Source organism: Scomber japonicus, chromosome 3 (genome assembly GCF_027409825.1).
Source record: "Scomber japonicus isolate fScoJap1 chromosome 3, fScoJap1.pri, whole genome shotgun sequence".
In the NCBI taxonomy this organism is placed as follows: Eukaryota; Metazoa; Chordata; class Actinopteri; order Scombriformes; family Scombridae; genus Scomber; species Scomber japonicus.
Window position 1 is genome coordinate 23687700 of NC_070580.1, and position 16059 is coordinate 23703758.

At 38.6% G+C, this 16059-nt stretch overlaps 1 protein-coding gene across 2 annotated transcripts in view; it reads left to right on the top strand.

Moving 5' to 3' along the window:
* Window positions 1-12416: 12416 nt before the first annotated feature.
* itga7 (integrin, alpha 7) overlaps window positions 12417-16059 on the top strand; it is a 35518-nt gene continuing 31875 nt past the window's right edge. For both annotated transcript variants that reach the window (XM_053315253.1, XM_053315254.1), the window contains exon 1: window positions 12417-12639. In XM_053315253.1, the coding sequence (XP_053171228.1) occupies window positions 12422-12639 (218 nt within the window). In that variant the 5' untranslated portion in view covers window positions 12417-12421. The remainder of the gene's footprint in view (window positions 12640-16059) is intronic.

The following is a 16059-nucleotide window of genomic DNA, read 5'->3' on the forward strand; positions in this document are numbered from 1 at the left end:
CCAATGGCTACTACCATGGCAATAAGCTATGTGGCATTCGATATTGCTGTGGAAACTGCAACAATAAATATTGCTGCAGTGCAAAAAAAAATCATCTAACTCAAAAAGATCAAGAACTTTGTCCCGGGAGGTATGCTCCAGTTTTCTACATGTGTTTCTCTCTCCATCATGCAAAGATAAAAAAATAAAAAAAATAAAAACTTAGCAGTTTTGATATTCTGAAAAGTGGTATTAGTTCATCAGCTAATTAATCAAGCATTCTTAAACAAAATATTTTTTAAGAAATGTCAATCTTTGTCATCCTTAAACTTCTTAAAACTGCTGTTTCCTGTCATTTTCTACAGACCCAGTAATGCGAAAGAAAGCAACATTGCTGTGATTGTAGGATCTGTATTCGGGTCTATTTTTCCTTTTATCATCTGTGTGAGTGTCACCATGAGTTGCTGTATGTCTCGTTGTAACTGTATCCACAAATGTCGACAAATACATAACCGAAGAAGAACGCATACTTCTCCTGGTAAGTGTATGTCCGCTCATTAAAACTTTTCATGTTGTAAATTATGCAAGGAAGTGATTACAGTTAACCTGATCTTTATGGCTCAACAGTACAGTGTTCTGGGTCTACTCCGATGACCACTATCACACCTGCCAGCATACCCCAGCTACCCCAGCAGCCATTCTTACCCTCCAGATATCATCCGCCCTACCCGGGCTACCATTCTGTACCTGTGCCACCTGCATATAGAGGCCCATCCGTGCCCACACCACCACCAACATATATGGAATCTGAGGGTAACAGTATTTCATAACAGTTTATATGAATGCATGAACTTTTAGGATTGAGTTTGAAAGGAAAATAAAGGTACTGAAAGCAAAACTATTTTAAAGGATAATTTCCTTGAATTGACTAAAAACAACAATGAATCAATTAACTAGTTTATTCTGAGTCACCCCCACCCCAACCGTCCTACTGCTCACTGCAAAATGCTCAAAAAGTGCATATTTTGTTATTATTTGTAGTAGAAAATATTACCCGACAAATACACTCTACATTCCTGTTGAGTACCGATTTGCTAAAAAGTACAGTGCCCAGCTTTTACTTAAAAAATACTGAGTTTTATTTAGAGGTTAAACTATATTGACTTTTTAAATATTTATGTCTTCAGTAGGAACCAATGGGCTTAGGGCTGAGAGACACACACAGGGAAGGATAGTTGCAAAGGATTGAGGGATGGACTAACAAGGGACTACATCTTCATTAAAACAAAAAAAATAATAGTGGGAAAAGTGACACATAATTAATTTGACAACAAATTGAATATTTATTTTTCTTTTCTTTCTTTTTTCTTTTTTCTAGCTCAGGCTCACTCTCCAGGTGCATTCACTCATGGACAGCCGACGTACTCCTTTCAACTCCATCCTTACACATCACCACCACATTCAGATGAGCTCACACAGCCTCGTTACGAGCCTACTTTTGACCGAAATACTCTAAACATATAACCCACTGGATGGAAACACTTCATGTATTAAACTCCCATTCCCATTTGCATATGAAATGTGTGAATTATGCTGTATTGATAGAGTGGAAACTGCAGCTCAACAATAAATAAACAAATACTATAGAGAGCAACAACACAGGTAATCACACACTATAAAACTAGTAACTGCATAAAAAACATAAAACGTGAGACCAGTAGCACAAAGTACAGCACAGAAAAATGCTAATTAATTAATTTTAGTTGATTGTTATTATAAACAAGAGAGTTGTTCAGTCTGTGTGGAGCAGGTCTGCTGAGCAAGCAAAAAAGTGTAAAATTTGTCACCATGGAAAACAAAACAAACAAAAAAAATAATAATAATAATATGAAAAAAGGCAATAGCTTGTTTTCAATAACAAATGAATGTTTAATTGAGTAGAAATAGAGCAGTTCTGTCTAGGAAACTTGATTGTTGACCATCAAATAAAATGTTACCTGATACCATTTAAACTTTTTAGAACTATTCATCATGTAACCTCTTCACAAAATAAAGTTTAACATAGAATAATAGGCAGACCAGCACAACAAAAGCTAACCCTGAAGTGGACTGGACATTCATAAGTCTGTTAGTCCATGTTGAGATAAAGATATACTGTTTTACATGAAACTTCGACATCCATGGTTTGAGGGAGTGGAGTGTTTTGTTTGTTTGATTGTTTTTTATTAATGTACAATTATTATATTTGTATAAATGTATATATTTGTAAAGATGTATAATTATTGATTATAAATGCAGAGGTGTCAAGCACAGCTCAGGAGAGAGTGGGTGGAAGCTAAATACTGCTTTCTTGAATCAAATTGGGGTGGAGTTAACTGACTGTAATCGCTTGTTGCTTAACTTTACAGGAAAGTGAAACTTAAGAAAGCAAGACCTACCTGTGACCTGAACTTAACTTATTAACAGTGGATTCTGTTATAACCATACTCATAGTAAATAATGTGACAAAACTTTAAAACATTTTAACTGAATTTGTGGAGCTAAAGAGATGTGAAGCAATGCTCACTGTGTAAAACATGCATTTCCCACACATGGGTTTATGTTTGTTTTTAATAATGCATATGTGGAATTCTTTAAGCCTGTTTGTCTGTATTGTATTTATTGTTATAACACTGTTTCTATTTCAGTTTCATCTCAGTGACATTAAAGTTGTATATACCAGACAGTGGCAAGTGTTTTTCAGGAAGTAAGGAATGTTGTTAGTTTACTTACTGTAGGGAGGGACAGACGGTTAAAGGTTAAAACGTTGTTCTTGCTGTTGAGTCGAGTTATTTCCTTATGAGTCCAAATCATAGCAGTTATGGAATCAGTTGTCTTGTCCAGACTTGTGTGTCTTTTATATGTGATCCTGCTCCCTGCTGTATGGGGTGAGTTTCATTTTGGTATTTATTTAGAAGATTTGGGATCTTAAAGACTGTATTGTCCTCAGCCATATCCTGACAATTACAAAGTGAAACTAAAACTAAAACTTTACATTTATGTTTTAGTGGGACCATCAAGTGTATGTTTATGTGTGTACTGTATGTTTAACTTACATTCAAAGACAACATAAACTGCCCAATTATAGATGTTTGTTTTTTATCAATGTTATACTGTAACTCCATACTCTCTCTGCATCACTGCTCTTCACCATGAGTATATATGTTACAGCTGATTACTGTAGAGGCTACTGGGACTCCAATGGTAACTACTATGAACCTTGGCAATGTGGCATTCAATACTGCTGTGGAAACTGCACCAAAAAATATTGCTGCACTGAAGAAAAAAATCATCTATCTCAAAAAGATCAAGAACTCTGTCCCGGGAGGTATGCTCCAGTTTTCTACATGTGTTTGTCTGTCCATGATGCACAGATTATGATATTCTGTGGTATTAGTTCATCAGCTAATCAATTTCGGGGCATTTTTAAATATCATTTTGAAGAACTGTCATTCTTTGTAATCATTATCTTCTTAAAACCTCTGTTTTCTGTCCAGACCTATTAATGCGAAAAGCTACAGCACTGTGACTTTAGGAAGCTTCATGTGGTCACTTTTGCCTTTCATCATCTTTGTGGGTGGCATCATATGTTGCTGTGTGGCTCCTTGTTACTTTATCTACAAGTGTATAAAAGGATGCTGCCGAAGAAGGACGCATACTTCTACTGGTAAGTTTGTGTCCGCTCACTAAAACTTTTCATGTATCTTTTAGTTTAAGTAAATTATGCAGCAAACTATAAAGAAGTGATTACAGTTACTGATCTTTATTGCTTGACATTACATACAGTGTTCTGGATGTACTGTGAAATGTTTGCAAATTGAACTCAAACTATGATTTTACCTACAGTTGCGATGACCACTATCACACCTGACAACACACCCCAGCTGCCCCAGCAGCCATTCTTACCGGATATCCGATATCAACAGTCCTACCCAGGCCATTCTGTACCTGTGCCGCCTGCATATGAAGGCCCGTCCGCACCCATAGAACCACCACCATCATATATGGAATCTGAGGGTAACAGTATTTCAGAACATTTTAGGTTAACCCATTAACTTTTTGATGGATGAAGCCTGAAAGGAAAATAAAGGCAGCATGGTTGAGTTAGGAATAAGTGTTGTTTTTATTTGTCAGCATGTACTGAAAGCAATACTATTTTGAAGGATCATTTCCTGGAACATTTAAATACTTCTTTCTTTCTTTCTTTCTTTCTTTCTTTTTTTTTATAGCTCAGGCTCACTCTCCAGGTGTGTTCACTCATGGACAGCCGACGTACTCCTTTCAACGCCGTCCTTACACATCACCACCATATTCAGATGAGCTTGCACAGCCTCCTTACAACCCTTCTTATGACCGAAATCCTCCAAACATATAGACCACTAAATGGAAACACTTCAAGTATTAAAACCTGGCTGGACTCCCATTCTCATTTAAATGTGAAATGTGTGGATTACACTGTAACGATAGAGTGGAAACTGCAGGATGTCAAATTTAAATGTTTTTTCTTGAAATACGTCCATAATGTAAACTAACTGAACTATTAAATGTCTTGCTGCTATTGCTTTTTATGGGTGATTCATTATGAATAAAAACTTCAGTTATGATAAGTGATGATAAGTGTTGTGCAGTATCCAGTTTTATAATAAAATTAGTTTTAAATGGAATCTCCAGTTTTCAATTCTCTTCCAGGAGAGAAATACAAGAACAAACACACAAACTCCAAATCACAAAAAACAAGAATAAAAAGAGCAATCATATGATTAAACAATTATCATAGTAAGCATGCACATTCTCTAAACAAATATGATACATTCATTGTTGTGCTCATCCATGATTTATTCTTGGAGGACTGAGGAGTTTTGTAATTTTCTTCTTATAAGCAGCAACTTAAACTGTTGTGCAATCAAAACTGTTGAAATTATGATGAAACACTATGAGAAATGATGCATTTCAACACAACATTAGATATTACATCATTGAGTGTGGTGTACTTCATACACGATAATGCAACTACAGAGCCAAATAAGAAGAAAAGCATGCCAATTATGATTATGATGATGTGTATGCATCCCCATCAGCTCACATTGCATGTCTTTATTTACTTAAACATATTTAAAATCATATGAATATCACTATTATTACAGTTTTTCTCAGTCGCTTTTGTACATATCTCAGATCAGAATTGAAATTCTCAAAACTACTTGTTCAATCTTCACATTATTGTGTCACATCAAAAAAGCAGTTTCTCATTTCAAGTTGCATACAACTTGCAAATGCTTTGTTACATCCATGCAAATGATTATGTACAGTTCTCTGCTCTTTCCTACACTATCAATTGCTTATGTCATTCCATTCCGTTCCGTCTTCTTCCGCTTATCCGGGGTCGGGTCGCAGAGGCAGCAACCTAAGTGAGAGGGACCCAACTGCAGTAAAGATGACTGACAAGGCAGATATCAACCAATCTCTTGTTATTTTGATAAATATATATGCCTCTAACAGTAAACGTCTCATTAACATCATTATCACAACAATAGAAAATAAGGTAAATCAATGGCTGACATTGTTTCCCTCTGCTGAAATCTTATGGGGAGGAGATTTCAACACAGTGTTTGATGAAAGCTTGGACAGATGGCCTCCCAAAACCAAACAGATGACTGAATTGGAAAATACTTGCCACAGAAGAACTTGATTGATATATGGAGACAAAGACACCCACAGGAAAAAGTATACACTTGGAACAATAAGAATAGATCCCTCCAATCTCGCATACTTCTGGTTAATTTCAGCAGAATTAGAAAATAAGGTAGACTTAATCAGAATAGACCCTACAATACTGACAGATCACAAGGCTATAGCAATTCAGTTTCATCTTGGATCTGATAGGCAGAAGTTGAATAGAGACTATTGGAAATTAAACAAAATTCTGTTGCAAAATAAAGAATTTGTAAATGAAAGCCAAAAAATCATCGATACATTCTGGAGACAAGAAAACACGCTAAAGAAGTTTGGACTATACTGGGAATTTATGAAATATGAACTTCACAGGGGTGGCAGAGGGCCCCTTTTCACACCTGAACAGGAAGAGGCTATTTGCACCACGGTTGTAGAAAACAATGCCATAAGAGTTAGGGAGATAAAGAGTGCCATTATAGAGGACAACAACGTCTTTGAAAACATCCAAACAGTCAGCATCTCAACCATTGACAGGGTAATGAAATACACCAAATGAATATGAAGCAGCTGCACACTGTTCCATTTGAAAGAAATGGTGAGAGAGTGAAGGAGCTGTGCTACCAGTATGTACAGGTAAAACATGTATGAGCATGCAGTCACTGTACTTCACAGTAAACAGTACAACATCGTATAGTGATATACAGTATAGTAAGTGTGGCCTTTAGACATTTACTATGGCTGTAGAAAAGAAGATGCAATATGTGCTGTATACATTTGATGTAACTGTATCTTGTCAAAAATGAAAATGCATGTAATTCATAAAACTCATTTTGTGTCTTCTGGATATAGCGTATAATGGAACTGGAAGCAAGTTAACCACCGCACAACTTCATCTACATGGATGAGGCTGGCTTCAACCTGACGAAACACAGAAGACGTGGTGGAAATATCATCGGCCAGATGGCCACAGAGCTACAGTTGATGTGCCAGGCCAACGGAGTGGGAGCACAACTGGAGGTGCTGCTATCTCTGAGAAAGGTGTGCTAACACATATTCCCATTATTGGGCCATAATGTACAGAGGGTCTTGTCACCTTTTTGGACATTCTCTACAAGGATCTCATCCCTGAACTAGAGAGGAGTCAGACTGATGACTTGCCAAAGTACATGATAGTTTGGGACAATGTCAGTTTCCATCTCTCCAACATCATCAGGCAATGGTTTGCGACCCACAACAGGATGCTGATGGAGTTCCTCTCACCCTACTCCCCATTCCTTAACCCCATTGAGGATTTTTTCTCAGCATGGAGATGGAAAGTATATGATCGCCAGCCACATACACAGATGACCCTTCTGGATGCCATGGATGCAGCGTGTGATGACATCACAGCAGATGCCTGCAGAGGTTGGTTAAGACACTCTAAAAGATTCTTTCCACGCTGCATCGCAAGAGAAGATATTCCTTGTGATGTCGATGAGAATTTGTGGCCCAACAGATAGGAACGTCAGGAGGTGTAGGAAGACTGCACTGCAATTCCTACAGCACTGCATGTACAGTTTTCCCTAAGGAGATTGTCCTATGTTCACATTTCTACTTCTGTTTTTTTTGTTTTTTTCTTTGTGCTATGCAGTGCTGTCTTTTCCTTTCTGTATTGCAATGACAATGGTCTGTCAACAAATTACAGTACAAACAGTAAAAGCATAAATGTGAACCTTGTCCAGTCCCTTGCAATCAATCTCCCACTTACACTAAGGTGTAGCTTACAATTTACAATAATTGTCTTCAAAACTTTAGCCATAGTTTACATTAGAACATCCCTCCAGAGTACACTGTTATATTGACAACATGACTAAGCAATTTGACTGTCTTATCCGTACACAATGACACAAGGACTTGTCATTCTGATGGCACTGACATGCTCATTGACACAGATATTTACTTTAGAGATGAGATGAGCTAAGGATTTTGAGCAAGAGACTGGCTTCTGCAGGTAATCCATGGTGTTTTGCTATTTGTACGAATTGTTTTGAGATTACTGTTTTGCAAATGTTGAGGATGATTTGAAAAATATACCAAAGCAACTGAGAAAAACTGTAAAAGTATAAACTCAACAACTGTGACTTTTGGATCAATTTGTCCTGACACCAGCAGAGGTCACCTGTGTTCCACTTTATTTTGTGGAAAAAAGGGAACTGCCTTTATAAATGCAAGACAAACCAATGACTTCTCATTTAGGCTTATATGTTAATTGCATGTTTTTCTGTTTTATGTAAAGCACATTGAGTTGCCATTATGTATGAAATGCGCTATATAAATAAAACTGCCTTGCCTTGCCTTGCCTATGTGTGTGTGAGTATATATATATATATATATATATATATATATATATATATATATATATATATATATATATATATATATATATATGTATATATAGATAGATAGATAGATAGATAGATAGATAGATAGATAGATAGATAGATAGATAGACACACATGTACATATATATATATAGCCAGAAAGTCTAAAAGTCTATTCTATATAATATATAAAATAGACTTTTAGACTTTCTGGCTCATTTACAGTTCTTTCTTTCTGTTGATTAACAGATGATTAGCATGAGAAGGCCGTCCTCTATTGCCTTTAATTACTGTAATATAGCTTTTCACTGCAGTGAATCAACAGCACCACAGCATTCATATAATCACATCAGTTCGCTCACATAAAACAAAACAACTGTATTATGTAACCTGTAGTAGAAGTACACACATCTAGTTTAGTCTTCTGTCTTATTCAGACTTATCCTGTTGTGCATCTTGAGCCCAATTATGTATGATGATATTGCTTATTTATCATATTTTGAATTGATTACGCACCTGATGAAGAAGCTGTTACTGGCCTGCTACTATGAAAACACCCATTTTACACTCGTTCAAGGCCCTGCACATCCACACAGATGATTCCACTTATTGTGGCTGATTAGAGCTCTGCTCTGGTCAACGTTACAGGGAATTACAGAAAAGTGAACACAGTCTTCTGTTCACAATATTCTTAATCTTGTTCATCTGTTTTGTTGAGTTGTTCATTGTGTGTGAATAGACGTACAAAGCTTTTGTCAAATCATTATAAGGTCACAAGAAGTGGGACACACCAGGTTGGTTTCTTGGAGTTTGTCCAGTTTTGTTACAGTGTTATAATTGACAATGCAAGGTTTCATCAGACAGTGAGTCAGCAGTTCAGAAGAGCTTTTGCATTGTGACTCTGGAAAAATGTACAAACTTCACTCTGGAGGTCACTTTTATGACAATCATGTAATCATATCAGCTGCAGGACTGAGCTTATGATTGGATGCACTGTGTTGAAAAGTGTATTGATCTTTTTTGTCATGACTGAGGAGTTTCTTCATACAATATTTTAATTTTGGACACCAGTATTTGATTCGGATGATCAAATGAGGAGTTTTCAGATCATAACACCTTTTGGAGCTTTGCAGTTTTGCACACAGAAACAGTTTTTTTTCTAACCTGCACCAAAGCAGTGTAGAAAAAATTTAATGTACAAGCTTGCTACATAAATAGCCTTAAAATTAAATCTGGTTTTATTATAAAAATCGAGATGATATTACCTGTAGTGTGACAAAACACTCAGTTTAGCCTCTTCCTTGGGGATCAAGTGCGGTTAAATAGCCAGAGTGGGTGTGCTTCCATTTCATCCAATAATAACCAGCACCACTCCCTCTTACAGCATCCCGCACTATTCATTAATCAATACAGTAATAGTGCTGACTGCCGCTATCTCAGTCATTGAACAGACGGGCAGCTAAAATGGGAAAAATGACCCTGCCCGTATATGCTGCTGCCTGCTTGCTATCTAAAATAAGCTCTCTCCTTGAAGTGTGGCTCAGACTGCTAATGAGCACTTGTATTTGGATGCAAGAATCATGGATGTTACAGTAGATAATCTTTACAGCCCGCCATCTCTTCCCCTTTCTTGCATCCTTCCCACTAACTCGGCTTTGTTCTGTTTGAAGGCGTTCTTGTTTGGCCTCCTTCCCAAGCTGCCATTAAGATGTTTTCAGCATTTCTCAACATCCCACACCATTCCTTTCTTCTCCTCTTCCTTTTCATCTGTTCTGTGCAATCCATATCTCAAATCAAAGTTGTCCAAAAGGAGAATGGACAAGGGGTACGCTACATTTTGGATATTATCCTTTATTTTATTTATTTATTTTTACATTTTTTTTATCAGGTTTTAATTATCCGGGACCCACATGAGCCAAAAACTTGTGTGTGGGAGCGAATGCTGACAGAAGCACTAACTCCCATCTGCACACACTCCCTCTGGCCGAGATACAGGCATGCTGAACTTTAACAAGTGCTTGGAAACACAAACAAACATGACAGCATTATTTCTATTTCAGTAATTCCAAAATCTGGTCCGTTTCTAAGGATGGGTGATGATTCCCAGCTTTATTTATATTTGCATATTTTTGTTTTGTTCACATTACTGAAGACATTTTAAGTGATAGGGATAGAATATACTAGAAATTGGATAGATACACTAAACATGTTTCAGTCAGTAACACTCTTGTCATAGATTAAATCATTTATTGCAACAAAAAGTTTTACTTGGCGTTGAAGGCTCCCTGGATTAGCCAGTAGCATGCTGAGCTAAAAACAGGGAGCGCAATGCCAACCCCCCTTGGAGTGGGCCGAAAGAAAGACATGAATTGCAGGTTGACCCTAGAGCCATGATGGGACCCTGAACCAGAAAGGTGGAGGCTGGGGTGGTAGAGACACGCTTTGCCAGCAGCAGTGTGAGCAATGGTGAAGCTAGATCAGTGTAGGTGGGAGTCATATTTAAAGGGTCCGCCTGGTGGTGAGAATGGCTGTGATTGGTGTGTGACTGATAAGGTATGCTGATTCAATCAGTGGCTATCAGCTGATTACAGTTGGGGCGTATGACTTCAATGTCCTGCATGAACTAACGCTATGCTTCATAAGTACAACCAGTTGATTGTTAGTTTGGTTCTGCACAACAGTTTTGTTGATGAAAACAAAATCATACATAATCACCAGGCATGTCACCAGGAGCATGTTAGTTGCATTTATCTCAAGTCACCACTGTCCCTAAGAATATCCACTGAAGTGGCTGCAGGCCTACTCTTGTTATCAAAATATGTTCACAGGACTGTAAAGTATAGTGAAAATAAAAGGCCATCAAGACACAGCTATATTTAAGCCACATATAAAAAATTGTGTTTAGAGTCATGAAATTTGACTGTAGATACTCTCCTCTCATACCTGATAAGGGCAGCAGGGGGCAGTGAGTGTTTGACAGCAGAAGCTGGTTCATGATGCGAGCCAGATCACATGATAAGAGCTCAGTCTCATCCTTCAGGAAGCTGGTGTATTTAGATGATGAGGACAGTGTCCAGAGACACTAATCTTGCATCACTTTTTAATTCCCCTTAATGTGAAAGTTTTGTAAAGGAAGTTTGCTCTCTCTTTGTCAGCGCTCCAGCAAACTTCTCTCGTGAAATTTCATGCATCAGAATCACACCAACTCATCCAATTTTGGGTAGGTAAAACTGTCTTCTTCAAAACCAACTATTTTATTGTGTCATCAGTGTGCAACTGCTACGTGTGAGGTTTATTGTGTGGAACAGTTGAGGTAACATACTGACAGCTGCACACAGATTGACACAAGAGAAACAGAAATCAGCTGGTTAAAACAGAGCAGCTGTGGGTGAGTAGGCATAACTGAGATCTGCTGGCATTGTATTGTTTGTTAGAGGTTCTAATGTCAATGGTGTGAGTAATTTATGACTCATATGAGACAATAGAACAAATTATATTTGATAAGCTTTTTTTCAATTTTACCATTTTCCTGATGATGTCTCTGAAAATTGCTCTGTCACGGTGCACACATTTCTTCCACTCTCTCTTTTCAGTAGAGCAAAAGGTCTATAATAAAGCTTCCTGGGTCACTGTGCACATTTTGGCCCCTTTTGTCTCCCAGATTCATTCCAGATCGTTGCCACCAGAAGTCAGATGTCAAGGCTTTCAAGCTCATAGGGTAAAAATAAAGGCCTTTAGATTTTTCCATAGCTTTTAAACTTCCAAGATTGTGCTTTTCCCTTTATGCTCCTCAGATCGAAAAGCACCTGTAACGAGTGGAGAAAGAGGCAGTCTAGACCGTGTGAACTCAACAGATAAAACAGTCTAGTGTCTTTTCACCCTCTCTGTCTCTATTCAATAGCCTCCAAGTATCTTGACAACCCTGCCTGGTATTTTGGCAGCAGTCCCTTGAGTGTTGATGTCAGCTGAGAGGAGGGAGTGAGGGGGGAGGGGGGTCGTTGGAGGGACTGAAAGAGAGAGGGGAGGAGGAGGAGTGAGCGGGCTATTCAAGGCACTTGTCCTCTGTCTCCCTCTGAGCATAGAGGAGGGGGAGGCGCACATGCACTGAGGGAAACACACACTCACATACTAGTAGCCACATTTTCACAGCCTGCTCCTCAGACTGACAGCAGCAAACGGAGTTGAGAGCCAGCACGCCAGAGTGAGGGAGCAAGAGAAGGAGGATTGGAAGCAAGGGAGGCATCCACAGAGGCCGGAGAAGAAAGGAACAAGAGAGGATTTGCCCCTTTTTTCTCTTTAAGCTCTCCAGGAGCCATTAAAGGAATCTCCCCTGTACTCTTTCTTGAACTGAACTTGCTTTGGACCCTGCCATGACAGCCCCGGAGGGACATGGGAACACTGTCTCCCTCTCATGTTATTCCTCTCATCGTTGGACTTACCTCCTCTGGGCTCTGTTGACTATTTCAAGCCAGGTCTGGGGCTTTAACCTGGATACTTCTCACACACTGCACAAGTTTGGGGACCGAGGCACCTTTTTTGGGTTCTCTCTTGCACTTCACCAACAGCTTACCCCAGAGCCTCAGAGCTGGTGAGTGGATGAATGCGGCATTGAGCTTGTCCCATGTGTCCTGTGTGCGCTTGACTTTTTGGTGCACCTTGCATTTTCAGTTCAAATGTGTGATATGTTGTAGCTGCACCTGCTCCTTACAAAATATGTTCACTCCACCATATGTGATGATTTTAGGGCTCTCAAAAGATCTGAGGTTACTACAGGCAGCATTTGTATGCTGCACCAGCACTCAGTTCTGCTAAATCATTGTGTGTGTTGGACCACTTAGAGTTTTAGCAGGTTTTTATGTGGCATATACAGTAAGAGCAAGCTGAGCTCAGTTATTACACTGTGTTTTACAGTAAGTGGGCGAGAGCAAGCTTGCTGAATCAGCAGGCATGCAGTGATTTCTCAATAAAAGGTGGATTTTCTTGAAGCAGTTAGTTCTAATGCTGAGGATGGCGTGTCCCACTGTCAGGGAAGCTGATTACTAAATTGTCCTGTACTGTGTAGGGCTGTGTGTGTTCATGGTTGTGTTGCGTGTGTGCGTTTGCTTGTCTTTGCTGTGTTTGTTCTCTGATCCTTTTGCCACCAGCTGTTTTGATCTGTCTTTCAGTGAGACTGAAGCACTCATAAGCCTTGTTCCTGTCCTCCAGAAGTCATGAATAAATTATGACAACAGATCTGCCTGTAAATAAATGTTTACTGCATGACTGTGAATAAGAGTCATGCCACCTTAATTTACCTCTGCTAATGCTTTGAATGCAGAGAAAGTAGAACTGGTTTGTAATATGTCCATTCCCTACAAATGTTATTACCCCCCTCTGTGCTATTTTCCACTACAAATTCAGTTGGAACAGTATATGTTGCTGTCCTAGACACTTCCATTAACAACATTAATACGTTTTGTTAAACATTTCTCTTTTAACAGCATGGCAAAAGAGCCACAGGAGTGAGACATAAACACAACACGCAGAAATACTATAAGTGCCCAGGTTCGTTACTTAGCATAGCATAAGCATAGCAGTCCCACCTTTAAAATCTTACTCAAGTGGAAGTACAGAGATATTATGATCAAAAAGTACTCAAACTATCAAAAGTATCAGTGCAGAAAATGGACTTTATGAGTGTAAGCTTAGCTAAACTGTAAATTGTTAGTGCTGACTCGATGATGAATTTTGTGTAATTAGGATTTTGCTGCTGTAGTTGGTCATTGTGGTTTTAACAACTTTTTGTTTATACATTTAATCTAATGATATAATGTTAAATTTAGTAAGATCATACAGTATCTTATGTACTGTATTTATCATGTAGATGTTAGCCATAATCTGCAGAGGAATTAGTGCTTATAGATCTCAAATAAATGTAGTGAATTAAAAAGTACAATATTACGCACTGAAATATAGTTGTCTGGCATAAAATGGAAATAATTAAGTATCATAAGAGGAGGGGGAATACAGGGGAGTAAATTTACTACAGGTTCCTGTTTTGGAGCTCCATATTTAACAGTTTGCTCCTCAGTTTACCCGGCCTGGAGTCATCCTGTCGCCTGGTCAGACCAGGGGAATGACATCAGCATTCACAGTGATACACAAATGAGCTGGACAGCATGTCACCCCAACAGCATTCCTGGAACTTATTTTAAAAACTGACCATGAGCTCAAAGTATAGTATCGCTCTGCTGTGGCCTGCTTCAAAGTGCACCATGCAGAGGGAACAGTCCCAAGAGAAAACATCAGTTAGCTGCCAGCAGAGTCTCAATCAACTAGCCGAACTTGCCGATGTGTGCTATTGGCGGTACGGTATGACATCACACTGTATGCAGATGACTTTCACGGCCGTCACCAGGATTTAAAGATTCTAAGGTCAGCTGAGAGTCCCAGCTGCCCCTTCCTACATCAATTTAATATTGTTTTGTTTTTAAATACATTTATTTATTCAGTTAATTATTATATATTGCCTGTTAATTGTATCCAAATTTACATAAGCAGTCCCTCTTTGAGCTGTGTGACTACATTAATCAGACATTTCAGTGGCTTTTAAATTATCTACACTTAGAAGATCTTATATCTGAGAATAATCAAATTTGACCAAATATTGGACTCTGCAGACAGTCTTGTGAGGAAATAATGAATTGACAACTTAAAAAAGTCTATATTTAATATGATGAGTCTAGAAAACACTGAAATCAATAAAATGTGGAAAAAAGATAAATTCATTGAAGGCTGCTAAAACCCCCAATTATTCCCAGAAATACAAAGAAATCATGATGCAAGTCTGACCAGTGCTTTAATTGATTTCTAAATGTTTGGGATTGATGTTATTACATTTTCAGAGAGAGAAATGGATTATTCAGAAAACAAACATAGCAATTATCTCCTCTTATCTGAATAATACATTACCACTAAGCTTCATGATAGTGCCCTCTGTGAGTCATTGCAGTTCAGCAAAGGGAGTTTGGTTTCCAAGATGCTCCCATTATTATTATCTCTGCTCCTCTAATATTCTGTTATGAAACAATGTGCCTGAAACTTACTGTAAGTAGATGCTACTGACTCATCTTCTTTTTGTATTAGAAAGGTTTGGGTTACTGTAGCTTGTGGCTGTAATGTGTTGAGCTCATTGTATGTCATGCCACTTGATTCAAAGGTGAAAATGATATCACTGCTTTGATGCTCTGTCTTGTGCTTACTCATGATTGTATCACACAGCCCATAATGTTTTAAGTGCTTACAGAAATCAGCTTAGTCATAGTAGTAGTCATATTAGACTTGGAGAGTTCTGCCCTCATTGGTTTTGGAAAGTTGAATGCTAAAGCATCTGAGATCTGTGTAATTCATCAAAGTCAAGGATCCTAAAGACTACAAAGCACAGGAATTGAACTTCTTGTGCAGCTGGCTTATTTATGGAATGACTGACATCGTTCAGCTTTACAGTACCTGTGCAGTACAGGCTTACGGCTGCCCTCAAACCCTACAACTCCTTCTCAGTATGGCAGCAGAAGTCAAGGCAAAGGTCAGCCCATCTGACAGAAGAAGCTCTTATTGACTGATTGCTGTAAGGAGATCCTGGTCAGTGACATGTCAGGAGGAAGTGAAAGTATGCCACACTCAGAGGGGGATTCGACCCTTGATGTGGTATCCTGGATGTCTGTGAACTTTGCATAGTATCTCTTTTGGTTGTTGTTGTCCTGAAACAACTAGAGGCCCCAACCTGAATGTAGGGGGCTTATTCTGCTTCTGCACCTTCTGCTGCCAGACAGAGTATGAGTACAGAGAGTATTTGAGTCTGAGTTATGTGCACGTCTGCTATTTATACCGTTATGAGAAGTGCTTCCGCTAATAGTTCACTGCCTGGTGAAGACAGGAAGACCCCATGTGTTAAATCTCTGCACTGCCAATCTCCTTGAAAACAGCCACTGTATGTGTTTACATTGTATAGTATATCTGTCAAATCATA